Here is a 26,921-nt window from a genome sequence, read left to right on the forward strand (position 1 = left end):
CATCCATCCACACAAACAAAATCAATTCTCCCTCCTCTGGACTACCATGAAGGTTTTACACACTGCCGTTTTAGCATTTCTCATATCACACTATACTTATGATGTTTGCCAGTTTCTCTCCCCAGCTAGATTGTGACCTTATTTGATGATAGTGGTTGCGTCTTACTCACATCGTATCTCCAGAGCACACCGCATGAGGTGCACACAGCAGGTGCCTAAGGATTGAATGAACAGAGCTCACAGAGAAATAGGACACGTGCATCAATAACTGCCAGTCTCAAAATCTCATGAGCTCTGAACACAGATGGCTGTGTGCATCTAGGGTGACAAGGCGTCACCAAAGAGATGGAAATGACAAAATCCTCAACCCGCATTTTTATAGGGCTTTGCACTTCACAATATCCTTTTCTCCCAAATGCTGCTTTTTCCCTGGCCCTGTGTCAAAGGGAGACCGGGTATCCGCACACCTCCTTTCCCGTCTCCACATTCACCCATTAAAATACATTTATTTAAGGTCTCAAAAGGGAAATTCAGCCAGAATTCATTTGGTGATTGTGAATTTCGTAGGTGAGACTTTTTTTTTTTAGCATTCTTCACAGGCTCTAATTAAACACTGACCATAAAAGAAAAATCAATGGAAATAAAAAACAGAGGAAAATGAAATTATCGGAAAGAAACATAAAATTGCATTGTTAAAAATCTTGAATTCCTAAAATGATCAAATATATTGTTAGGTTTCTAGAAACTGCCTTAGAAGTGATGGCCATTCATTTTTTTAAAATGTTCATTTAATATCTAATGTAACATTAAATATCAGAGTATTTTTCTTAGCTCTTTTGTATTTGTACCTATTCTTACACTGCAAATTTCGATTCCAAAAAATATTAACAAATTTCCTCATTTGTTTCATTTCACAATATACACAAAACTGTTTTAAAATTGTAATGGCAACACTAACAATAAAACTCTGACGTTTTAAAATTTTGTGCCGTTCTTTTTGTCTTTAGAATGTATCCCACTAAAATGTACAGTCAGAGAACTATATTCAAAAGATCTTAAAATAAATATTTTCTCCGTGTTGTTAAACTGCTGATATCTTTACACAAATGTTAGTTTCTTCATTTGTTTTCATTTGTTTTTAATTTTAAGACTTGAGTTTTTTTCCTTTTCTGGTTTAACTTGATGTTTTAAATACGGAAACATTTCCATCTTTCAAAATTAAAACTAAAAAGGCACACTGAGAGAAGTCTCAGCTCCATCCTTACCTCACCCCTCAACCCAAAAGGAACATTTTTAAAATCTTGAGTTTTTAAGGCTATCACAGAGCACTCTGATTTATAAATAAAATAAATTAACAGGCCTTTGGAAGGGAAGATTATTTTTCTGAGCAAGTGTTGTTTTCTCTCCCTTTGCTCTGGGGGACAGCTGGAGCCTGTTATCTCAAGCTCCCTTTCTCAAAATCCCACTGCCCCCGCCCACACAACCTCTGCCATTAGGAGACTATCCATCATTCTTTTTCTAGCTAGACCCATGAACTTGCCGGAATACTTCAAAGGCAAAAAGGGGTAGGGAGAGTGTGCCTCTGCTACCTGTTTTCATGATTAAATAGTTTTTTTTTCCTTAATGCTACTTTGAAAAGGTATTCTTCTGAGCTTGAGAAGGAAAGAGAGGCTTCCGGTGGCAGGAGCCAGCTGTCCCCACATCACAAAGTAAAAGGAAGCAAACTCAGCCGCGGGTGAGGGGAGGAGCTGAGAATTTGGGGTCAAATGGAAAGAAAGTCAGCGAGATCCCTTTAAAGCGTGCCGGACACAATCAAAGAATTCCAATTTCCCCCGAGATAGAGAAATAGGTACAATGCAAAAACGTTCTAAGTTTACTGTCCAGTATTAAGATTGTCAAAAAAATCCACTGCCATTTGGACATGCTAGAAGAGTATTTCCCTGAGGGTCGCATAAACTGTATTTTAAAAATCAAACTAATGTAGACGGGATCCTGACAAAAGTGTATATTGGTGAGAAAGTGTTTCAAATGTTATTCTGCCCTTAAAATGTCCTGGATGAAAACAAAAGCTGGAAATGTGGTTTTCACTCTAGTTCCTCTCTAGTTCTGGTGTAGGGAGAAATGTCTCTGTGCCCCAGTGCCCAAAGATTCCATCAGCTCTCTGAACCAGAGGTGACGGACCCCAGACTCAGTTATAGATCTTGTGCTAACCCATAACCAACACAGGCCGCTTAGTGGGCAGGTGGCTTTTTGGCTGGGAGAGAATTGCCTGAGGGGCATGGGGTCTTCCGATGCCTGTGGGGGTGGGGGCAGGGCACTGTTGAAAGGTGGGATGTCCCCCACTCAAGTTCAAGGAATGCCCCAAAACCCGACGGGAAAGATTCTAAGACACCTGCCTGTGGACCCCCGAAAAGGAAACACGAGCCTCCAAACCTCTGCTCCCCATTGTGGTCACTACTTGAACTGAAGAAACCTGCGAGGAATAATTTGGGTCTTCCAAAATAGCCGAGTATTCACATTTAAAGAAAAAAATATCAATCTGGTTTTTATTTCCCTACTTCCTAATCCCATACTTGCTTTATTTTATTTTAAAATATAATTTAGCTAACTCTATTGTTCTCTCAACTCTTTAGGTAGTTCATATTACACTTATTGCAGTTATTCTTAATTTCTTACTACTTTACCCTAGTTTCTCTTATTCCGACATTCATTTACATTTTAATGATTTCACTTAGGCACTCTGAAAATATTTATTGGTTGTGTTTATGTATCAGGCACTGTTTCAGCGCTGGGGGTACTATGGCAACCAAGATCTGACTGAATTACATGAGACGCTTGGCAAACTCTTTAGGAAATTGAATTTTTGAACTTTGGGTTATCATCCAATACACGAATAGCCAGTCTGTCCATCAGAAGGAAGATGCTTTTGTTACATCTGCAGGCCACAATAACACTGTACAAAGCTTTTGCAAAGAGGTAAGAAGAACACACAGAAGGTTTTCTTTGGACTAGTTATTGTTCTAAGTTCTTTACATGTATTAACCAATTTAATCTTCCCAATGACCCTCTGGATCACTGTAATCCTCTCCATTTTGCAGATGAGAACACTGAGTGCGACAGGCTTAAGTGACTTCTTTAAAGTTAGTAGTGGAGTTGGCCTTGAACTCAGGCAGTCTGGCTCCAGATTGCCTTTTTTTTTTTTTTTTTGACCCCAATGGGGCTGAGGTCTTCTTAAGGTTTGCTTCTGACATAATGGAATTTAAAACAGCAGGAGGCAAGTAGAGGCGTTTGTTGGAAAAAGAATCATGTTCCAGAGAGAACTGGCAATAAATATTGCTGATTGGCTGCCTGATAAGGATGGAATGGGGTTTGGAGAGTTTCATACTCTCATGAAATAAACATGTGATTTTGACCTTCCAAAAGTGACAGAAACTATTCAAAGTATCCCATTTTTATCATTTCCCTCTTTCAGCCTTCCCTTTAGACCATGCTATTTTGGCAGAATCTTGCTCAAAATTGGCGATGGCCTCCCAAAGGCTGACACGTCTAAACTGAGAAACAAGAACACATCACCTTTGGGAATATCAAAAGGATAGTTGAGTTGCTTGCAAAAATTTATAGTATCTTGCACAAAACCCCCTTACCTTTTTCATAGATATAGGAACTAAAGTCCAGAAAAGTTAAATAAGATTTGCCCGAAGCCACAGTCGTCGACTTTCACTACTTCTATAGGCGCATAATCAAACTGGCCCTCGCAACGAGTAACCCCCCAAGTCTTGGATGCCATGGATATTAAACACATTACAAACAGTGGTCCCCGCACCACAGCTCAGCATCACCTGGGAGCGGTTAGATGCCGCTGTCTTTTCTTGAGAGCAGGTTATCGTCACAAATCCCAGCAAGCCCCTTTGCAGAGACAGAAAATATAAATCTCAGCCCAGCTCCTGCCCAAGTCAACACAAAGCGGTCAAAATAATAATAGCAACAGTTACTACTTATGCAGTGCTTACAATGTGTATGGCGTCTTTTCGATACCTTCATATATTAAAAACCTCAATCCTAGCAAGCAACCGTATTTTATGCATGAAGATGCTGAAGCACAGAGAGGTTAAGTGGCTTGCTCAAGGCCACATACCTAGTTCATGGTGGGGATTCTGATCCAGGCCATCTGTCACCAGAGTCTATACTGGCCCACACAGTGGCGCATTGCCTCTAAAAATTCAAATTAATGCTAACCACGGTTCCAAGAGTTCCTTATGAAAATGCTCTCATAAATAAAAACCGACCATTCACTTAGGAAGATGTAATGCGATTCAGAGGCTTTACTAGACAAAAATTAAAAAAACAGAGACCAGCAGCTACTAAGACATTGTTTTACAAAGTTAAAACATTACAGGTTGCCAGGATCTTCATCTGGAGAATCTAAATTAAGTAAATTTAGGGATGTGGGAGGGAAGTTTATTTTCCCTTTAGACAAGTTTCAGAAACATCGCACTAAATCAATATTTGACTACAATGTCCTGGAAGAAACACGGGCTGGGAAATGATTGTCCCAAATACGGATTAGCATAATAAAGGTTCTTAAAGGTAAAAAAGAAAAGCATTAGCTCTGGTCTCTCTCATTCTTGGTTCTGACTGCAAGACCGTGTGATCTGCTGCTTGGAAGTGCTTTCAAATGCCCTTCTTCCTGTAAATGGAGTCAGCTCTGACATTAAAATTGCATTGTTTTCTATAAATGAGAAGCAGTTGTGATATTGCTGACTTGGCTGACCTATTAAAGCGGTGGTCTCATTTTGTTTTTAGCTGTGGGCAGCTCAGTGCTCTCTGTAAAGGAAATCTTAGGGACAATTGCACAAAGCCTTGTGCTTTGGTTGAAGTAGAGAGGGGAAATCTCTCGATATGTCCCTAGAACCTTAGGGTCCTAGAAATATAGTGAAAAGCCCCATAGGAAACAGTGAGCTGCTTCTCAGCTGCATGAACTCAGCTGTCTGTCCTTACACCCCCCTGCCTGACATGCACACCCAGCGACATCCTTTGCCTTATACCAGGAAGCCCCCCAGGATCCGAACTCTTACCATACATCTGAAAAGGTGCCGGCCAGGGCTGGTGAAATAGAACTGGGTTACAGAAACACGATGAAAGGTCGCATTTCCAACTACAAAGTACTAAGCCGTAGGCCAGGAGGGGCATAGAGAGAAGGCTTAAAATGGAGCACATTTTGAATCTTTTTTTTTCTTCAATTAATTCTGTTTGCACTGGCAACACAAAGCAAAATAATACAAACACCTAGGCCTGGGACAGCCAAAGAACTGTGGTTATAGTGCAGGAAATATAAAACCAGGTAGGTCCCACGTAATAATCATAACCACTGTTACCCATAAAATGCACCCCCAGCCCCCCCCCCCCCCGCCAGAGTCCTTGGCTCGCAGCCCCTCCGTTATCCCTGTGGCTAAACAAAATTCCCATTTATATAAGCGACTATGTAAAACAGTTTTAAGTGCTGGCTGCCCACAGAAAGGATGGCAAAGTGGTTCCCAAGTTGTCGATGCCGTCATCACCAGGTGGCAGGCACCGTGTGGAAGCGGTTATCAGGGCCCCTTCAGATCCCCTCAGATCCCTTTTAACCATTTACGTGCCCCCTACCCCAAACTCAACGGCCCTGAGTGATGACGTGGGATAGAGGAGTACGAAAGCCTAGCTCCCTCACCCTGGGTGGGCAGGGACAACTCAGGAGACAGTATGATCCTCCGGAGTCCCTCCCATTCTCCCAGGGACTTTGCCTAAGAAGACACCTTTGCTTGGCTCCCCGGCCTTCCCTGTCCTGGTTCCTTATTCTGTTCCCCTTGGGGCATGTCCTTTAAAATCACTTGCACGTGAAATCTCATCTTGGAGTCTGACTCTGGGAAACCGCGCCTAAGAAACCATGTCACCCAGCTCACTTCCCAGCTGGTAGGTACCTCCAGCAGCCGTTCCAGTGAGCAGTTAACACAGGACTTCCGTACCTTTTCCTACCACAAATCTGTCTGTGATCTTTAGCCTGGATTGATTTTATTTGATTAAAAAGATGGGACCCTAAACTAAAATATTATGAGGTCTCATTTGATAAGAATGTATAATGCATGGCATGTATGGGATAAATAAATGTTGAAATTTATTTAAAACAACGTTTCTATGATGTAGTAGTGTGCTTTCCTTACCAGCTAAATTGGCCATAGATAATTTAAATAAATCCTCAGGGAGTGAAGTTGCTTTTGATCTTTGTTTATTTCTTAAAGTTGGTGACTTTACAGTTGCAAGGAGGTAGAAAATTGCACTATAAGCAAAAGGAAAGAAGCTAAAATCTGCACATATATTAAGATATGCCTTGAAAATTGCTTTTTGACCAAATTTTTAAGATAGGCTTGCTTTCCTATAATTTTTTTTAACTTTCTTGGTTTGTGTGTGGCAAAAAAAAAATTCTAGGTTCCCTCAGGTTCCACTGATTATGACACCTAGCAAGCAAGAGTTGACAACCCAGATGGGGCCAGCCCATGTCACTGACCACCTCAGTTTTCACGAGCACACAGCAGCATGTCTTACCTTTATTCCCAGGGCTTCTCCAGCAATCACAACAATTGCCACACCATCCTTATTGAGTTTCGGGATTTCCGTACTTTTCAGCTCCTGGTACTGTGGCTCCACCATCTTCTCTGAGCTCCTTAAATTAACCCACAGTTGTAAGCCATGGGCTGGCTCCTCTGAGCATGGCATCTCGGCATGCAGAATGCCCCGACCTGCAGTCATCCACTGTAAACACCAAACCAACAAGAGGGACATGTAACCCAGCCTCGAACATGTCTGCGTGGGGACCATTACGACATGGTACCTGAGTAAGGGACCTTACGAGTGATTTTTTCACAGGCCATAGGCTTCATGAGGAATAATAAAAGAATAATGGCAACCACTGAAACCCTTTGCAGTGTTCCCAATGCGTCCCATGCCTCGCATTTGAAATCGAAGCGTCAGATCTGAAATTCATGCAAATAAGAAGAGGCCTCTCTTTGGTATCCCCGAGTCTTTGCTTGAGCACCAAAATGGAGAGATGCAGGCAGACGGCATATTGGGGAGTGCTCTCGGGAGCACCTTAAAAAATGAAAAAAGCAGGACTGGGCAGGAAAAAAAGCCAGCCGGCAATGCAGCTACCATGGAGGCCTTGGCCAATCCAATAGGGAGATCTGGAGTTGGATGAACATTCGGAATTGTCCTAAATTGAGATGAGGTGGCCAGGCCTCTTTATCCCCACAGCAGCAAACCAGTGACTAGGCCACTGGAGCATAACCTTGGGAGAGGCAGCTCCCGCTGCAGAAGGCAGTGCCCAGAGTGGGAGGCAGCTGTGAGCCCTTAGCAGCCAATATTCACAGCAGCTGGAGGATACACACATGGGCCTAAAGATACACACGAAGGCCCACACTATCCACTACACCAGAGGTCCCTAACCACCGGTTCACAGTACCGGTCCGTGGCCTGTTAGGAACCGGGCTACACAGGAAGGAGGTGAGCATAGGGCAAGTGAGCAAAGCTTCATCTGTGTTTGCAGCTGCTCCCCAGCGCTAGCATCACCGCCTCAGCTCCGCCTCAGATCATCAGGCCTTAGATTCTCATAGGAGCGCCGGTCCCTGATGCCAAAGAGGTTGGGGACCACTGCTCTACACCATGGATGGGTGACTCCAGTCTCTGCGTGCTCAATTCTGGTAATGGAGCCCTCACTACTTGGAGAAACAATTATTGCTTCCACTGTTGTGCAGGTTCTTAAAGCATTCATTTATTTCTTTATTAAGAGACTATTAGGGGGGCCAGTCCCAGACAATAACCTCGGGATGAAAGGAGGGAACATGATGGATAGGCTTCCTGCCTAACTTAGTGTGGATTCTGCCACAGACGCTCCTGAGACAGTATCATCAGTGCATGTATTCTATTTGGAAAGAGGTTCAGAAAGCACAACTAGGGAAGACTTAGAGAAGAGTGAACTGGGTAAGGGGGAAAGCCATGAAGGGGGGTTAATGAGCGGGCTACATCTGGGACTCGATCCCACTGGGATCCTTGCAGATGCACTTTAAGATTCTTGCACAGAGGGTATAAGAATTGCCACTTCTCTGGTCAGGACACGACCAGTGATCCAATCTGCCTTTCTAGGCTATCTCTACTTTATGTTCTGCTCCAGAGTTAAGGACACTGTTGACTTCAGGCCCTAACGCTTTGTCCTTTTGCTTTTCTGCCTTTAAATTTCACGTCCATTGAAACACCGTGAGTCAAATCTTTGCAGTTATCATTCCATCAAGTATGTCAATGATCCCAGAAAATAGCCACTATAGAGTTTGGACTTACAAAAGCAGCCGAGATGACCCGAGCATTTCCTGAAGACGTTTAATTCTCATACATGTCAGGTAAGACTAGGGTGGTGGCAGGGTTCGGGACATTATCTTAAATGACAACACCAACCCCTGCAAACAAGCTGGAAGAAGTCAATTGTCTCAAATGCAGCAGAAAGGTCTAGAAAGATGAGAACTGAAACTGGCGCACTGAATTTGGCAATCGGGACATCATTACCTGAACAGCTTCAGGAAAGGTTTGAGGGGTGAGGGGCTGCTGAGAGGCCAACCCTGGTTTCGGTGAGTGAACGATGAAATGGAGGATAAGGAAATTCAGATAGTCAGTCTTGATTACTCTTGAGAAAGACTAGGTAGGAGCTAAAAAGTGATTGAGGGGGTCAAGGGAAGTATGAGAGAGGAATACAAGAGACCTGCGCAGGTTTCCATGCTGAGTGGAAGAGCCATAGAATGGAGAGGTCAAAAAATATGAGAGAGAAGAAGGAAAACGTGAGTGTATTGGCAGTGGGTGAGGTCGAGCCTGCACACCCGAAGAACATAAAACCGTCAGCAATTCCTTGACCTTGGCCATACCTGCAGGTCTCCTGGGTTTAACTGACCAACATGTCCACAGAAGTCTTCATGGGCCATGCTGCCCCCTTCCAGGAGATAAGCTACCTTTGAAAAAACAAGCAAAAAAAAAAGTAGGGTAGCTATGAAGAGCTGTTCACTTTTTCCACAGAACATGTGTTAAGGAAAGTTCCAGCAGCACCTCAGCCCCCCGAGTTCTCAGGCCTTGGGCCTCTGACTGAATCAATCAATCTCTCTCTCTCTCTCTCTCTCTCTCTCTCACACACACACACACACACACACACACACACACACCCAGCTTTCCTGGCTCTCCAGCATGCAGATCGTGAGACCTCTTCACCTCCATAACCCTGCGAGCCAAGTCCTATAATCACCTCCCCTTATGACATCTCTATATATCCTATCGGTTTTCTTGCTCTCAAGAACCCTGACTAGATTTTAAGTCTAAGACCCCCACCTGGGAATTCCTATAGTTATGGCAACAGTGCAACATTCACATGGAAATAGAAGAGACCCATTTGTACGGGAAATTAATATAGATAATAGCAATTTCAAATCAGCGGGGCAATAAATGGTATAGGAACAACTGGCTGACTATATGAGAAGAGAAAGTCCCCACTATCTACAGAAAGGTGTTCCAAACAGATGAAGGATTTAAGTATAAAAAATGCACTTCTGAATTTAAATCTAAGGAAACAACACAAAATGTCCATACAAATCTGTTTGTGCAATGTCTATTATCGTTACAATAATAGTGAAAAGGCAGGAACTATCTGGATGATGAGTTAATAGGGTACACCTAGCTCAATTATGGGATAGCTATGCGAGGGAATATTATGCAACTGATAAAAAGTAATATATATCGCTATTTACTGACATGGAAAAAATATCATTTAATCAAAAAAGCAGGTTACAGGAGAGTAGTTTTATTTAAAGGGGTCCAATGCAACGATCCCTTGAAATGGGTTCATTTCAATAACACTGCAGCCAGTCACATCGGAGTCTGCATGGAGATGCCCAGATGGACACACAGCAAAATGTGAACAGCGGTCATCTCCAGATGGTGGAATTGCAGCTATATTTTATTTTCCTTCCACTTTTCTGATAGTTGGGGGGGGGGCAGTTGGAATTAGCAGTTCGCTTTTTTACAAAGGAAACTTTTTTTTTTTTTTTGGAAAAAAATAAAGATGCTGCCTCTAATTAGTGAACGAAAAATAAGTGATGTGCTTTATTCTGCATAGAAACAGGTGAATATTTGTTTCCAGTTTGGGGGGACTGGGGCTGGACAGGAAGACAGCGAGACATCCGGGAAAACAATAACAATCAGAAGAATAACTCAATAGTACATGCAAAGACAACATAACTAGCTCCGACTTTAACATGTTACTAGGTGAAAAAGACCTGGAAATTGTTACAGAAGGCGCTCAAGCCAGAACAGGAATTAAGCACTTAGGACCACATACAAAGCTTAAAAACTTAAGAGGACAAATAAAAAGCTTCCAAATTTCAAACAAACAGCGACTACCAGGAGTGGTGTCTAGAATTGCTTTCCTTTTCCTGTTCTGCATGCATTTTTAATTAAAATAACTGCATAATAAAGGCGATTTTCATTCTGTTTGGGCTGAAGCTATCCTTTGGATTCTCAAAGGAGCCTCTTTTCAAATCATATTCTTTCCGTCCTCAAAGATTTTTCAATTATCCAAGCCTAGGGACTTTCAAATTATTAATCATCTCAAAATATGTCAGGCAAGTTTCAAAAGTAAATTGTGGTAAGCATGACTCATTTAAAGATGAATATTTATGCAGACATGAAGAGATGTGTTTTCTTCCTCTTTGCAAATTTTATTTTAGAGAACAATTCCAACACTGTTTCCAAAAGAATGAAAAGACAGTTATCCCCCATTTCCTCCACTTTTGCAGCGTAGATATCCCCTTTTCCCTGGTAATACAAAAGTAAACGTCATTTCTTCCATACTATTATAAAACCTGATTTAGATAAGTCTGGTCAATGAAGCTTGCTGAGTCCATAATGCAAACTTTTTACTACTTAAAGCAAAAATACACTTACAGCCTTTGGGGGTAAAAATCAGAAACTAAGGAAACCACTATTTTTTTTTAACTTTTATTTATTTTTGCTAAAGTGCTATAAATGCTACACTGAGAATTTAAGTATAAATTAATGCCTGGAAAGGAGTTTTTTAAAAACTTGAGCAGTACTTTGAGAGCTGACACAATCCAGATGATATTTTGGGTCATTACATAATCGCAAACACCTGGAGAATTGCCGTGGGTGGTTGACAGATTTGGGAGTGTTATGCTTAAACTCAAGAGTTGCATCTGTCTAATTAGTAAGAAATGTGTAATGTGAAACAGGTGTTTTCTTAAAGACCTTGCCATCATGCTTCCTGGTTCTGCTTCGTCCTTTCCTCCTAAACTTTTCATGGTTCTCTACTAAATACTTTTGCTTCCTCGTCGGTTCTTATTTCTTTGTGTGTTTATATTTGGAATGAAAAAGACACAACCCCATAACAGTAATGAAAGAAAAGTGTCACTGGCAATGTGAAATTTAGGAAAGGTGTACTTCAAAGAGGTAGAAATTTATTCCGAAGAATCACAGTAGAAGATATAGTTTCTTTCTGACTGGTATTTAGAGTGTGATGATCTCATTTGCTATTATAGATGCAAGACACTCCTTTAAGTAAAATGTGTGTTATAGATAAAACTACGTTTTCTTTTCATTTGCTCTAAAATGGTGGCTTTTTTTTTCTCTTGGTGGCTGAGCAAGAAAAAGAAAAGAAAAAAAAACCCATGAATTGAGGTCATGGCTAAGAGAGACCGGCAAAGAACATATTGCATATTAGAAGCAGCTAACTGGTCTCCATAATGTTTGAATCCATACAATTAAGGATCCGAGTTATTTTTTTAAAAAATGTTTTAATTACTTGAGCAATCACTAAGAAATCTGAAAAATCACCCCCACTAAATTGGCTCATACAATCCTGGCTCCACATAAACACCATCGCAAGTAGCAAAAGGTGGTTTTAAGAAAAAAGGAAAAGATGACGAACGTGGACTAGGTATTCGGTCAATGGGCAAATTTAAATATTGTAAAGCTCTAACAGGTCATACCTTGACATTCCTTGCCACAACCCTGCAGATGCGCCAATGCTTCAGGGACTCCTACCACACTGCCCCCTACCGGCACGGCCCTGCCTCAGGGAACCAGTCAGGCTTTGGGGCCCTACTTGGAATTTACCAGGTTTGAGATGTGGGGCAAACTCCATTAACTTATTGGAGGCTCAGTTCTTCACATAACTACACGGACAGAGGAGATGGACTCACCGAGTGTGGGGTGACGTGTGCCAAGAACATGGCATGTAACAAGTGTTCAGTAAATTCTAGAATTAGCACATCTGCCACACCTCCAGGGCCAGAGTTCCTATTTATGGGTCACCCCTCAGGTCCTCACTCACGCTTTCTGGGGGTGTATTTCTCCAATATTCTCATGGTTTGCTTCCTCTCTTCATTCAGGCCTCTGTTCAAATGTCACCAAGAGAGGTGGCCCCAAGCATCTCATCAAATTGGTCAATCTGTTCTTTATCCTCCTATCTTGATTTGTGTCTTCTTCCTAGTCTTTTCATGAAGGCGGACTCTATTGTATAATTATTTGGTTATTCACGTATCTGTCTTTCCTAAGGGAATATTACCATCCTGAAGATTAGAGAATAGAGCTGGCACTGAAGATTTGGTGAATGAATGAACGAATGAATGAATAGCAGCATCGTGTGTCTGTATAGCATTTCAGCATTTACAAAGCACCTGATCCTGAGAATACATTATCATCTACATGTTATCAATGAAAACACGTGGCTTAGTGTGATTAAGGTTACACCGTTAATAATAGTGGAGCAAGAACTTAACATTTTCAGTCCCTAAGAATAAAACTATGTCACTCTCCCACGTCGCCTCACAAATGTCGGTGCCAATCTGGCAGTAACGTATGCGTTGTGAGCACGGTGCTTGCCTTCAGACAGGGATCTGATGGGAGCTGCAGGAGAGGCCAGGACTGCCAAACGTGAGGCGGGCTCTGCCCAACGGGCCGCCTCTAGCAAAGAAGGAGTCCTGGTACTACCATATGCAGACAGAAAACTTAGACCTCGTGATTCCTGGGTGAAGTGGAGAACAGGTCGATGGGCAGACAAGCAGCCACAGGACCCTGAGATGACGTGATCGTGGGACCCCTTTTTGGTATTGACACTGAAGAGTTCTACTCAACAACATCTAACTACACAGAAAATAACAACTGACTGAAAGGCAAGTTTCCTTTTATATTTTTCTATTGCTTCCGTTCTCAAACGTCTTCCAAATCTACTAATTTTCTTTTCAGTCTGAGTAAAATTTCTGACACACACACACACACACACACACACACACACACACCAAGTTTCTATGACACTCATATTCCTGAACTAACTACTCACTCAGGTGAACTGAATTACAGACTCCCTCAGAATCTTCTGGCTGCTTCTAGAATTCCAGGGCCAGGAATGCCTTTCCTCTTCAAATCCCAATCAGGATTCAACCTTTTGGTGAATGTCTTCAGACAAACTACCCCTGGCTCCCCATGTAATCATGAGGCCAATTTCTCAGCTGATAACCACCTACAACTTGTAACTCTGTGGCCAAAGTGTTCATGCTCATTGTTTATTTCCCATTACAGTGAACGAGCATCAAGGGAATGGTTTGCCAACTTCTATGGTTACCCATATTTCCCACATACGAGAAAGTGTTGTGTCTGCACCTGGGGGAAAGTGGGTTCTTAGAAGTACTGTTGCTTAAGAGCGCCCTCTGCTGATCCTAACGATGTGTGCTCACTGTTTTTCTACAATCAGACCTCGCCAGTATGTCTTGCTTATACTGATAACTACGTCTTCTGGAACATACATAGTATTTCTGCTTAAAGACCATGTATCCGTGTGACAGGCTGCCATCTCATCATCAAGGGATGAGCTGTGATGTGGTGCAGAGGGAGGTTTCACTGCTCTGCATAGTCTCTAGTTAAAGGCTTTCAAGGGAGACATGAATGCAGCGCCTGAAACTGTTTCCTTGCGCACATGGTCACAGGCGGATTTGGGGCTTACAGAGCTCTTCCAGAGAGAGAGTTTTAAGGGAATCGAGTCGATGTCCCCCTTGTTTTAACATTTTGTTAAAATTTCAATACAATACTTAATTTAAGCAGCTGGCACCTTTTGATCGATGTATTATTATTAGTCCCTGTTTCGATTCATTATAAGGGTTTAATTTCTCAAACTTTTAGTGCATTTGTTCATTGTACTTGATGTTATTGGGCCAAGTTCTCTGAATTTGGGACTTCGAGACGGGGGTCTGATCTAGGGAGGTCAATTTTTAGTCTTTTATCTTTTTAAAATAAGTTTGGGAATAATTTTAAATCTCCGTTTCTCTCTCTCTTTTTTTTCTTTCTTTCATTCCAGCCTGGACAAGGGGAAATGTCATCAGGAACTCAGAAGCAGGAAGTTAGAAATCACTCAAAAGGAACACAATGCCTCCTTCTCCACCTTCGGGGAGGTATGATTCCAGTAGGAGAAACGCCACTAAAATATGCAGATAAGAGAAGTGAATGCTAAAGAGAAGTACAATTAGTCCCAGTGGAATCACAGAAGAAAGATCAGTTCTGATGAGGAAGAATGCGGAGGAATTGGGGAGCGATTCATGGAGGAGGCAGCCCACCAGCTGGTCCTTAAAAGATTGGAATATTAGGGGAAAGGTGAAGTGACTGGGGCAAAAAAGGTATACAGAAGGAAAAGAATTTGTAGTTGTAATAAAAGGTTATAAGCAATTAAAGCTTATATTATTATGTTAGTATTATTAGATCATAAATGGTCTCTTTATGGCTGCAACAAGTTACATGATTGTCTTTAAAAAGCCAGGCAGTCAACTAACGTAATCCATTTCCCAATATATCAGACGTTCAGAGAAGTGAGAGTTTTAGTTTGTACTGACAGGCAGGAAAATTCAGCTCCCTGAACCATGAAAGCACTGGGTCCCACAGTGAGTAACAGAGAGAGTATAAGGTGTTCGGTTCGGGGATTTGTCACCTGTCCAATCTCATTTCCAATGATATGAACATGACAACCAATGCATTAAGACAGTATCAGATATACAGAAAAGCGACTTTGTTCCAGAAGGAGTAGAAGCATGAAAGAGTGGTCAAGTGTGGGCTGGAGATCACACGGACATGCACCAGCTTGCCCTGTATGGACTGTGTGAGCTCGACAAGTCACCACTTCCCAGAGCCTCTGTGTCTTATCTGTAAAATGGGGGGGGAGGGGGGGCAAACAATTCCTACTTTTCAAGATTGTCGGGAAGCTTAGAAGTAATGTACAGAAAGCATGTGAAGTTTCTCATAAAATTGGTAGCTAGTTATTGCATGGCAGATGTCATTTGGGTTTAATCCTATAAGGTCAGGCATTTTCTTTTAAGGGTCTGTTGATGGATATATGAAGCGGCTTTGCTAATAGTGTTGAAGAGTTGCAGAAGCTTTTTACCCTGCGATGATCTACGTTAATTTATTTTGGACTTATTTTTAGTCTCACTTCAAAAGAAGTATTTTTTATTTGGTGACATCAGAAAACGTTTGATGACTGGTTTATGGTCTTTATTACATCCTCCCTCCACTTTGTCTGCTGAAGAACTCTGGGAATGCAGTCTCTCAGATGTGAACGGTTCCTGTTTGTAATTAATAGGGTGGAGGTGGGGTGCATGGGAAAATTCGTTGGGAATTTTGACTACTTTCAAAGAATATTTCAGTTAACCTGCTATTTTCCTTCGTGTGAACCTACGCTCACTGATATATATAGTCCAGGGCTTAATTCCTTGCTGTGGGAACTGTGCACTCTGGAGGCTGAGCGGCATTCAGCATTCTTGGCCTCTGCTCACTAGATGGCAGCAGCAGCCCCAGTTGGTATAACCACAAAAGTCTCCAGACCCTGCCACAGGACTCCGTGTGGGCAAAATCACCCCCAGCTGAGAACCGCTGACATGGTTCTGATTTAACACAATTGCATTACCTTAGGAGTTTCAGGATATGAAATATTGGCTATTCATTCCTAACTAGAGATTGGGCTGTTTTCAAGGCCTTCCCCATCAATGGTCCAACCTACAGCCTTAATTCCGACCCGCTCTCCCCACGGCCAATTTTTAAGTGCGAATAAACTACTCACCATTTCTAGCACATCCCCATACGGTGCCCTCCACTGTCCAGAGCATCATATCTGACTTATTCCTTAAGGTTTTACTAAACAGCCAATTCTTCCCTGAAACCTCAAACGTTTCTGTTAGGAGTGCTAGCTAGCTTCCTCCTCAGAATGTAAAACTTTTTCGACTGGATGTCTCTTATTCCTCCTTAAACATCTTCTAACTTTCTTGCAAACGAGAAGTCCTCCACTCCCACATCTAAACTCACATGTGCGTGGGTTCACGCACACACAAACACATACACGATTTTAATTTCTGTTTGGCCAGAGAATATGTGGAACAGAAAAAAGTTATATTTTTAAATTGAAGTACTCTTTTAAATGTCATAGGAAATGGTCCACAAATATTTCTCAGAAGTTGTCCCCTGGTCACCCTCCCCATTACACAATGTGTTATTAGCTTATCTGGCTGACTAGAACAGAACACGAACCAGGTCGGTTTTATGTGGAGGGGGCAGACCCATGTCAGAGGCCTCAGCCACAGTTCATGGAGGGCCAGTGAGCATCGGGAGCTCCACAACTATGGGGACACTTTTTATCTTCAAATACGGCATGTAAAGAAGGCATTTTGAAAATACCAGTATTTTAAATGATAAACCAATAGACATAGTTCAAAACTCTCAACGTACAAAAAGAAAAAGAGGGTTAGAATGAAAATTAACTATCTCCCACTCTCCCTCATCACCCAGTAACCTTTCCTGGAAGGTCCATTACCAGTTTCTTGCATACCCGTTCAGAGATAACTGAGGCATACCCAAGAATAAAAGCATAAGTGGAAATAACCCAAGTGGCCAACAACAGATGACCTGGTAAAACAAAAATGTGGTATGTCCACACGATGGAATATTATTCAGCCATGAAAAGGAATGATGTACTGACACGTGCTACGACATGGCTGAACGTTGAAAACATTACGCCAAGCAAAAGAAGCCAGACGTGGGAGACCACATATGGTATCATTCCTTTTATATGAAATGTTCGGAATAGGCAAATCCATAAAGACAGAAAGTGTAGTTGCCTGAACCTGGGGCAAGTGAGAAGGTGGACTGACTGCTAACTGGTATGGGATTTCTTTTCGGGGTAGTGAAAATGTTCTGGAATCAGTGGTGATAGTTGTATAACCTTAATATATTAAGAACCATTATGTTTTATAAAAAGTTTCACAAATATATATGTGCATCTGTCATTATGTTAGTTTTTGCCCTCAGCACCATCTTCTTGTGGTACCGAAACATGAATTTTGTAATTTTATTTTCTTTGCATCAATGTAGTCTGTGGAATAATCATTCACTAAACTAGTCCTTCTTCCTCACAACAAAACTGATAAAAAACCATTTAAAAAAAATAAAGGTATAGTCTTTTCATACCTTTACATTTCCTTTTTAAACACTGCCAATTCTGTACCTCGCTTCGGTCACTCTCCAACTATCATGGAGATTGTTCTGTATTAGGATATGTCAAACAGTGACATTCTTCTTCGTGGCCATGCAGTGTACCATTGCACGAACACATATATTTAATCCACTAGTTCTCACTTGGGGGCAGTCTGACAGCCCCCTTACTTGCAGCAGACAGTTGGCAACTGTCTGGAGATATTTTTTTATTGTCACAACTGGAGTTAGGCGGTGCTACTGGCATCTAGCGGGTCAAGGCCAAAGATGCTGCCAGACAGCCCAGGACACCCCCTCATAGGAAAGAATTATCCACTCAACATGTGAAAAGTGTCGAGGTCGAGAAACCTTGATTTAAACAGTCTGTGATTAATGAAAATTTTAATTATTTACAATATTTCTTTTATAAATAACCCTGCATAATATTCCATCTTCCAGATATATAATAATTTCCTTAGTGTCCAGATATATACTCATTCCCCTATTATTCTGAATACTTTGTTCTTTCTTTTTTGACTTCGTAAAAAATTGCACTGTAATAAACATTTGTATAAATAAGCCTTTGTTCTTACTTTGGGTTTGTTTTTTTTTTTTTAGGAAATTATTAGATTCCTGGATGTAAGATTACTGAGTTAAAGGAGAATAACTTTTCCCCCTATAAATATATGGGGTTCTTATCACTATTCTGAATGGAATTTTCCCCCATTGTATCTGGTTGTCGCTTTTATGCAGGAAAGTTGGTGATTTTTCCATAGTTATTTTCTATTCAGGTGTTGGTTGATGTTCCCAGCATGGTGGTGCCAAGGGGTATCCTGAGGGTAAGGGTGGCTTTAGCTTCCTTCCTATAATCTGTTAACTTCACCACCACCCCCACCCCGAATCATGCCAAATAAATGTATAAGCCAAAACCCACATGCGTGCACTGTGGCCACAACTTCAGTCCTGTGCCCTCCCACCTCCTCCGGCCACAGCCACTGTGAGCTTTTACTCTGTAGCACATTACCTACAAATAAATAGTTTCTCCTCCTCCTTTCCAATAGCTATAACTCTTATTAATAGATACAAAGCTTCCAGGACCATATAAATCATAACGATGCTAGTAGACTTTCTTGTTTTTTCTCAAATTAACATAATTACATCTAATATTTCAGCGTGACATTAGGACACAGGATGTTCATTAAACAAGTCTTTATGGTGTTGAGAAAGTATTATTCTCTCCTAGTTTTCCTAGACTATTTTTTCTTCCCCAAAATGGATTTTTTTTTATTAGTTTCAAGTATACAGGACATTGGTCAGATATTTATATGGTTTGGTTAGACATTTATATAGCTTATAAAATGATCCCCTTAATTGCTCTTTCCTCTGGCCCTCCGCCTCGCCATGATATTAATGCTAACTGCATTCCCTATGCCGTGCTCCCCATGCCCGTGACCATCTATTAATTACTAATTTGTACTTCTTTAACCCTTCACCCCTTTCTCCCAGCCCCCCCAACACCCCTCCCCTCTGTAGGGCACCAAACTGTCCTCTATATTTGTGAGTCTGTTGCAAAAAAAAATTATATATATGTGTATATGTATATATGTGTGTGTGTGCGTGGTTTTTTTGTTCATTTAATCAAGTCCCACCCTTCCCCACCGGGCCTTGATTCAACAATGATAAGGTTTGGTTTTGAAAGCGCACAGCAAGCTAGACAAGTAGACTGTGTGGGAGAAAGGAGGTTTGAATTCAGTCGCGAGTTTTCATGTGAATCACTAGGACCCTTCCCTTCCTCTCCAGGCTATTGTTCGGGCATCGCATGCAAAGGCTGCTGGCTGCCAACCAGTGATCGCCAGCGTGGCTGCTCTGATGGGCACGCCCTTGAAAACAAGGCTGGTTTGTTCTCCTGATCAAAGAACCTGCTGAGGCTTGTAGTGAAAAACTTTAAAAACATTCCTAAGCCCAACTAAGAACATAATGGACAAGAGCATCCTGAAATGTCCCTGAGAAGCAGGCATGTTTTACACCTATCAATTCTTAAAGTTAACTAAGCGGGAGTGACGAAACCGGTTTCCCCAGGACTGAGGGGGTCAAAGGGCCACAGGACTCCCAGTGTGTGAACTTCACTGCTTGTTCAAGCTAAACTAAATCTTGGCAGGGCATGGATTTGAGAGGGAAGACTGTTGCCCAGTTTTTCAGATCGTTCTTTGTTTCTGATCATTTATAGCGGCCCTAAACAAATCAAGATATCAGGCCTGACCAGAAATAGGTCACTGCAAAATTATTCCACCCTTTACCATTCACGCATTTGGAAAACAATGCTCTGCAGAGTCCAAGCTCCTGGCAGGAAATACTGAACTCATTTTCCCCTTTGTCTTGTGACCACCAGCTGTGCTTCCTTCCCCAGAGCATTCCTTCTTCCTCAATTTTCAGGAAAGTTTTTTAACAGAAAACATATAGCTAGCCAAACCGGAGAGTTAAGTTTAGAAAAATGATTAGTCATTGACGCAGTAAAATCAAGTTCTCATCCTCGTCTCATAAAATGATAATATTTCCAGTTTGGAAGGGCATCTAATGAGCACTTCTCAAATGTTAATGTGCATGTCTATCACTCAGCCGTTGCTGAAATGCAGATCCCAGTTTCAGAGGGAGACTGAGGTTACAGGTGGGACCACTACAGGTATACCAATCACGCCTGAGGTAATAAGAATTTTGTAGGATAATATTCTTCTCCACATGTCTTTGATCATGTATCACTCTTAGTTGAAAAGATGTGAGCATGCGCTCAAAATATGTACATTTATTTATATTTTATATTCATGTGATAATACAGCATAATTTCATTTTCGATTTGAAAAAATCCATGTGAGCGCTGATATTTTATTCCAGCACGGCACCGACCCGTGTTGCACAGAGCCATTTTGAGGACCATTGATCCCGACAACACACCTGTTTTGTTAAAATTCAGCACATGCTTCTATTTCTCCAGAAATAAGAAAATTACTTCCATCCAGGGAGCCTATTTTATCCTTGCATAACGAATTGTTATAAAAGTCTTCTATTTCTTCTATTGGTTTGTACCTATGCTTTGTATCCAAAGGTTTACTTTGGGGGGCATGCAAAGCAAGTCTAATCCCTCTTTACACTATTGCAACTCCTATCACTGAAAAGGGCCTCATTTCCTTACTATATAAAGAGCTTCTATACAACAATAAGAATACCAGCAACCCAACAGAAGAAAAATAGGGCAAGGATATAAATACATACGGTGAGCAAATGGTTTAAAATGAAAAGTTAATCGACATCACTTGGGTAAAAATGCAAATTAAACCTATGATGAGGCATTATTTTTCACTTGTCAAAACAGCAAAGATAAAAAAAAACTGGATAAATATATTGCGTTGGTGATGCTGAGGAAAAACAACTCATACATTGCTGTATCAATTGGTACAGCCTTCATGGCAGATGCTTAATGAAGCCAGTAAAGATGGGTTTTTTGGAAGAACACTGGGAAAATGCTAACAGTGTAATGTTAAGTTTTTTAAAAAGACGCAAAACATGTATAGCATGATACCAAACAAAAAGTACTCTAAGAAAATAGATCAAAACAATAACAATACCTATTTCTGGATGGTAAGATAACTTAAGAAGTGATTCTAAGTTTGTTCTTTGTACTAATCAGCATTCTCAAATTTTATAACAAGCCTGTAGAAAAATGTTCCAGGGACGAGGTGATGAGAGCTTACAAGTGGACTCGGTTTTCAATTGCAGACTTTTAAAGTTCACATTAAGGCAGAGCTGAGTCTTTACTTCTGTTCTACAAAGTTGCCATGATCTCTGAATTAGCAAACCCCGAACCGTTGCTTCTGGAAAAAAACAGGGTTGGGTTCCTGCGAGCATCTGGTCATATTTTCATCAATTCATCAATACGGAACTTTGTTTTATATTGTTTTTTCTTTAAAGACACCTATTTAATGTATATTGTTGATTAATTGACATTGAACTCATGGCCAACAGCACTATAAGTCATGCCTGAAGGGAGCTTATCTATTATCTACCACATGTAATTTCTCCATAAGGCACCTCGGAGCCTCCCTGCACTTAGATAGCACTACATACAGTTCGGGGACATTTTAAACAGTGAAATCACCAAAAAAAGCACTAAAATGTGAAAAATGTATTGATTTTCAGATTACATATCAATTTTAGCAAGTAGATGAGTTAGCAAATAAAGAATCCACAAACTAATGAGGCTCAACCATAATTATAAACACATGTTTAAGGAATATTCTTAAAAGAGTCAAATACCAACAATTCTACAGAAGAGTAAAATACCAATATTCTCTGAACGCCTTCGGAGTTTAAAGTTGAGTTTACAGTTTATAACAGTTCCTCTTTCCCTAATTGAAAGGAAAGCAATGTGTTTCATCTTTCGTTTTACATATTCATGGTCTTCAGCAAAAGCCATCTCTTTTCAGAAAATTCAGCCAGGAGTTACTGAGTATCTCTAACTGGAGAACATGAAGATGTGCGGGTTATTGGAAGCAATTTGCAGTGCGCATGGCCAGGGGAGATGGCAATTGAGGCAGTTACTAACTCTAATTCAAGACAGACAGACTATGACTGAGGCCACCATAGGGTCTAATGTTCTAATGTGCATGACATTGGGAAAAATATGGTGCTATGGGGACCAAACGAAGGAGCCAGTACATCCTCTTGGAATTGCCTAGAAAATTTGATGGAGACAGTGATATTTTTAAAAAACACAAAAAATTAGTAAAACGGTAACTGAGGCAGCACCATTGACTCTGATCATTTTGGGGTCTGGAAGACGCTGCTACCTAGAAACAGGGTGTTAATTTTGTAACCACCCATTCGCTTTAGTGGGGGCGGCAGGCTTTACTGGTTTGATTATTGACTCGGGGTGGGGGGGGGGGGGCGGTAATGGTTTATACTTAGGTTATCCGGAGGAGGAGAAAACTGATGAGTGAGTCGGGTAAGGCAAGACAAGATGGAATCGTGATTTTTTTTTTTAAGGCAGTTGCTTAAAAAAAATGGACTGGTGAGAATGTCCATACCGGAAGCTAAAGAGCACAGTGGAGAGACGTGTTCTGGAACCAAGTCAGAATCCAGCAAGAGTGTAGGGCAGGTGAAAGGAATGAGAAGAGAATTGGAAAGCAAGCGGCTAAGTGAGAAAGAGAGACCCAACTACCTTCATGCTTCATAACCATTTCCAGAAGCTTCTTGGTTCATTCCACCTTTTCCTTGCGATTGTGAACTCTTTTCCTGTCCATCTTTTGCCTCCTTAACTAGACTGCATACTGGAGACAAGCAGGAAGCAGGCCTCGTTTTTCCTCAGCTTCCCCGCCGGCCCGCCCCGCCTTCTCTCCAAATTCCCCAATATGCAAACGCACACACCCTAACATACAAAAGATGGCCGAACACCAATACCTGCGCGTCACCAGCTTTCAACAAATATTTACTCATTCAATAACTGGCTTGACAAACACACTAAAATCGTTGACAAGCCCTAATCTTTCCCAAAACTGTAGGCTTCTTTTTTTTTCTCTTGGAGCACATGGCTAAACTTTGTAACTAGGAAGTAATTATCCTTGCATTTTCCAAGAATATAGGTGTGTGTGAAGAACAATAATCTTCGAAAGTACTACAATATCATATTATGCAGTTTTATCTCTGTATCTAATTAAAACTGAAAATAAACATGCAGCAGGATCTCTATAAACTTTACAGTTAAATTTATAAATGTATACGTAGGTCCTTAAAATACTAATTTTTAGGCTATATTCTATATCAGTGCCTTGATTCTACATAATTCCCTAGAACTGGGTTTAAAGTCACAGTGTTCTTGGATTTTCTTTTGGGTTTAAAATATTATATTACACGAGGTTACACATTTCTGAACAAGTTTTCTACATAAAATTATTTTAATCACACCTTACATTGTCTCTTCCATCTCCAATAAATTTTAATTATAAAAATATTTTAAGAAGTCAATTATTTTAGTATACTTCACATAAAATAGACATTATAATTCTCTAATAGCCAGTCTATAGACAGGAACTTACAAATTAACTTTTACCTATTATTCATTGCTTCTAAAATTGAATTTTCTATTAGAAATGATTACTAAATTTGAGAAGAGAGGCAAGTTTTAAAATGCACACTTTCGTAGTCAAATTATTTTACTTACTTTTTCGAAACCTCGATGTGGGTGATCAGGAAATCCGCCTGGTCTACCACCTTTAAATTCATCTAACATTAAAAACGGGTCCAGATTTTTTAACTGAAATAAAAATAAAATTCAGCAGATTAGACATGCCTTTTAAGCCACACTACTAGGGGCACATTCACGAACAGACTAGCAAAACTCAATGAAAACTACATAGCCTATGAGCAACTTTTTTCAAAGAAAATTGCTTTGAGAAAAGAACTCTTTATACACACATTCTGATTCACTAATTAAGTTAGAGCTGACATTTTATGAGACGTGAGAAGAGTAGAGAAACATTTCACGATCGTCTAAGATCTAAACAGTCAAGCACAAACAAGATACAGTGTGTATACTAAACAGATTCATAATCTCGCGAGGTAACAGGCTAGAAAGTCAACGAGAGTTGGATGGGATCAGGGATGGTTCTACCAGGGAGGTATCACTTGGGCTAGGTCTTGAAAGTACATGTAGGAGTTAATCAAGCAGAAGTTGAAGAAGGAAGACCATTCCAAGAAAAAAAGTAGAGAAAGAACTTGGCAAGCTTGAAGAATTGCAAATACCGGGGCAAAAGTTGCACATGGAATTATGAGAGATGAGCTGAGAGGCGGAATCTTGAAGGAGTTTGGGTTTTATCCTGAAGGCGATGGGTTTTAATTAGAGGTTCAGATGATCAGATTTCGAAAGATCACTCCTGCATACATGTGGAATATGGTTTGGAAAAGGAAGAGAAAGGAGATAAAAATTATTTAGCCCATTTCCCGTTCAGAAAAAAAAAAGTGTAGCTCGCTGCCAGGGTTAATTTAATTTTACATAAACACGCTCTTAGAGGCTGAAGCTAATCTGACTGGTTTTTAAATGTGAAAAGAAAATATAAAAACTGCTCTGGGAGTTATTTCTATACAGAACTTGTCTTTAATTCTAATGTAACAAAAATGTATATGATGATCGATATTTAAAAATTATTTTTTGAGTGGTAAATTTCAAAGCACGGAACAACACAAAGCAGAACATCACATTCCACACAAAAATATTGCATTTCTCTCCGAATCTTCTCGCCACCCTCGTCGTTGCATGAGCAGCAAACTTTGCAGCGACCAGCTGGACTCTGTTTCCCTGATGCTGGTGTACACTCTTGGGGAAACGTCTTCCAGACAGGTAGAGAGGTGTGGCATCATCAGAGCATGGATGACCTAGAAGACGTTCCTGCCCTGGCTTGTGATGCTTTCCCAGGGTTCTTTCAGTCAATGTCAGTCTAAAGTTTACATGGTTGATCATGTGCTAAGGATTGTCCTTCTGGAACAGGATGGAGGAGTTCAACACTGTAATGTTTAAAAGGTGGAGAAAAAAATTTTATGCCAAAACTTGTGCCTTTTGCGCTCAGTGGGATAAGAAGTGATCATCTCATCAGCCGAGTCCACTGCTTCCATACTGTTATTATCCACGATGACACACGGCTTCTTTGTTTTCTTTCCATTTCTGTCGTCTACTTCAATCACAGTATCATTCTCAGGGCAAATGACAAATGGGTTACAAGGTCATTTCAATAGTCCAAACAAGGACAAAGGCTAGGACTAAGGCAACAGCAGTGGTGATGGAGATGGGGGAAAAGGAGAGCATTAAATGACTCCCCAACTTCTAGCTCTGGTGCCTGGGAGGATGGCCGGGCCATCCAGAATTATAAGGAATGTAACAGAAGCAGCCTTGAAATAGCCCTGGTGCCTTTATCTTAGTTCACACTGAGTTTGATATAGTTATATAAATATCTGTATAAATAGAACTTGAATATTTAGTTTTCGGTATATTATACAAAAGCAAGAAGGCAGCTGAAGATAAATCTCAAGCTCAAATGAGAGGTAGAAAGAGGTTGGAATGGCTTTGATTCTATAGACCAATTTGGGAAGAATTAACCTTTATATAATACTGAGTTTTCCTAGTCATAAACATGGTTACTTCCATTTATGTAGGTCTTTTAAAACGTCTTTCTATAGGATTTGTCATTTTCTCCATAAAGATTTTGCATATACTTAATTTTTTTCTAACATACCTTTTAAGGGTATTGTAATTAGTTATTTTTAAATTATGTTTTTCAACAGTTTGCTGGCTAGGGATTAAAAATGTGACTAGAGAAGTGATTTTGAACATTTCTAAGCTCTTATTGATTTTAATAAGTCATCGTAGCTTTTGTTTGGGTTTTCTTTGCAGATATTCAATAAGCACCGGTGTATTTATCAAGAAGCTTTTGCCCAAGAGCTCACAAATTATTTTTTGCTTGCGTTAAAGATGTGGCAAGCTGCAGTTTTTCTGGGTCTTGCTGAGCTTGGTTGGTCTCTGCATGTCTTCTCACTCTGAGTCCCAAGATGAATCAGTGGCCACTATCTAGGACATGCTTTTCTCATAGTCAAGGTCAGGAGCAAAAGGAACCAAACCAATCATGCACAATCACTTTAACATGTCCCACCCGTCAAAGCACATGACCTGGCCAAGACCAAAGTCAGAGAGGATGTCATTTAAACCCTTCCTATGGGAATCAGGGGTAATGCAGCTAAAAGTGAGCGGGAATGTGTAATCCTATTACAGGGAAGGAGTAAGTATTTGAGAGTAATATTCCAATTAACACCTGTAAGTGTTAATAATGCTTTTCCCCTTCCTTTTAAATCCTTTGACTTTCTATTTCTTTTCCTCGTCTTTTTGCAAGCCAGCACCTTTACAACAATGCTGAATAGAAATGATGGTAATAGACGTTCTTGTCCTGTCCCTGATTTTACAGAGATTGTTTTTTTTTTTAAGTTTCACTGGTAACTGGGTGGTTTAATGCAGATTTTCTGTGGATTATCTTCATACGTTTAAGGAACTTCCCATCTATTTCTAGTTTACTAATTTTTTTTTTTAGCATAAAAAGATGTTGAATTTTATTGAATGCTTTTTCTGCACTGATTGAGATACTTACATTTTCTCCTTAATCTCTTAATGTTGGTAAATTACATAAACAGATTTGCTAATATTAAACCAAATTTGCTTTCTTCAGATAATCCAAACTGGAATGTTTTTTATACATTGCCATATTCGGTTAATATTTTGTTCATGATTCTCGCAAAATTATTTATAAATG

The 26,921-nt window shown here is 40.6% G+C and overlaps 1 protein-coding gene across 1 annotated transcript in view; it reads right to left on the reverse strand.

The window, feature by feature from the left end:
- PIR (pirin) overlaps positions 1-26,921 on the reverse strand; it is an 82,787-nt gene that overhangs the window by 46,209 nt on the left and 9,657 nt on the right. Inside the window, exons 3-5 of the mRNA XM_016118979.2 lie at positions 23,792-23,884; positions 8,940-9,023; positions 6,580-6,786 (exon numbers count right to left, since the gene is read on the reverse strand). Of these exons, the coding sequence (XP_015974465.2) occupies positions 6,580-6,786; positions 8,940-9,023; positions 23,792-23,884 (384 nt within the window). The remainder of the gene's footprint in view (positions 1-6,579; positions 6,787-8,939; positions 9,024-23,791; positions 23,885-26,921) is intronic.

Source organism: Rousettus aegyptiacus, unplaced genomic scaffold (assembly GCF_014176215.1).
Source record: "Rousettus aegyptiacus isolate mRouAeg1 unplaced genomic scaffold, mRouAeg1.p scaffold_m13_p_9, whole genome shotgun sequence".
NCBI lineage: Eukaryota > Metazoa > Chordata > Mammalia > Chiroptera > Pteropodidae > Rousettus > Rousettus aegyptiacus.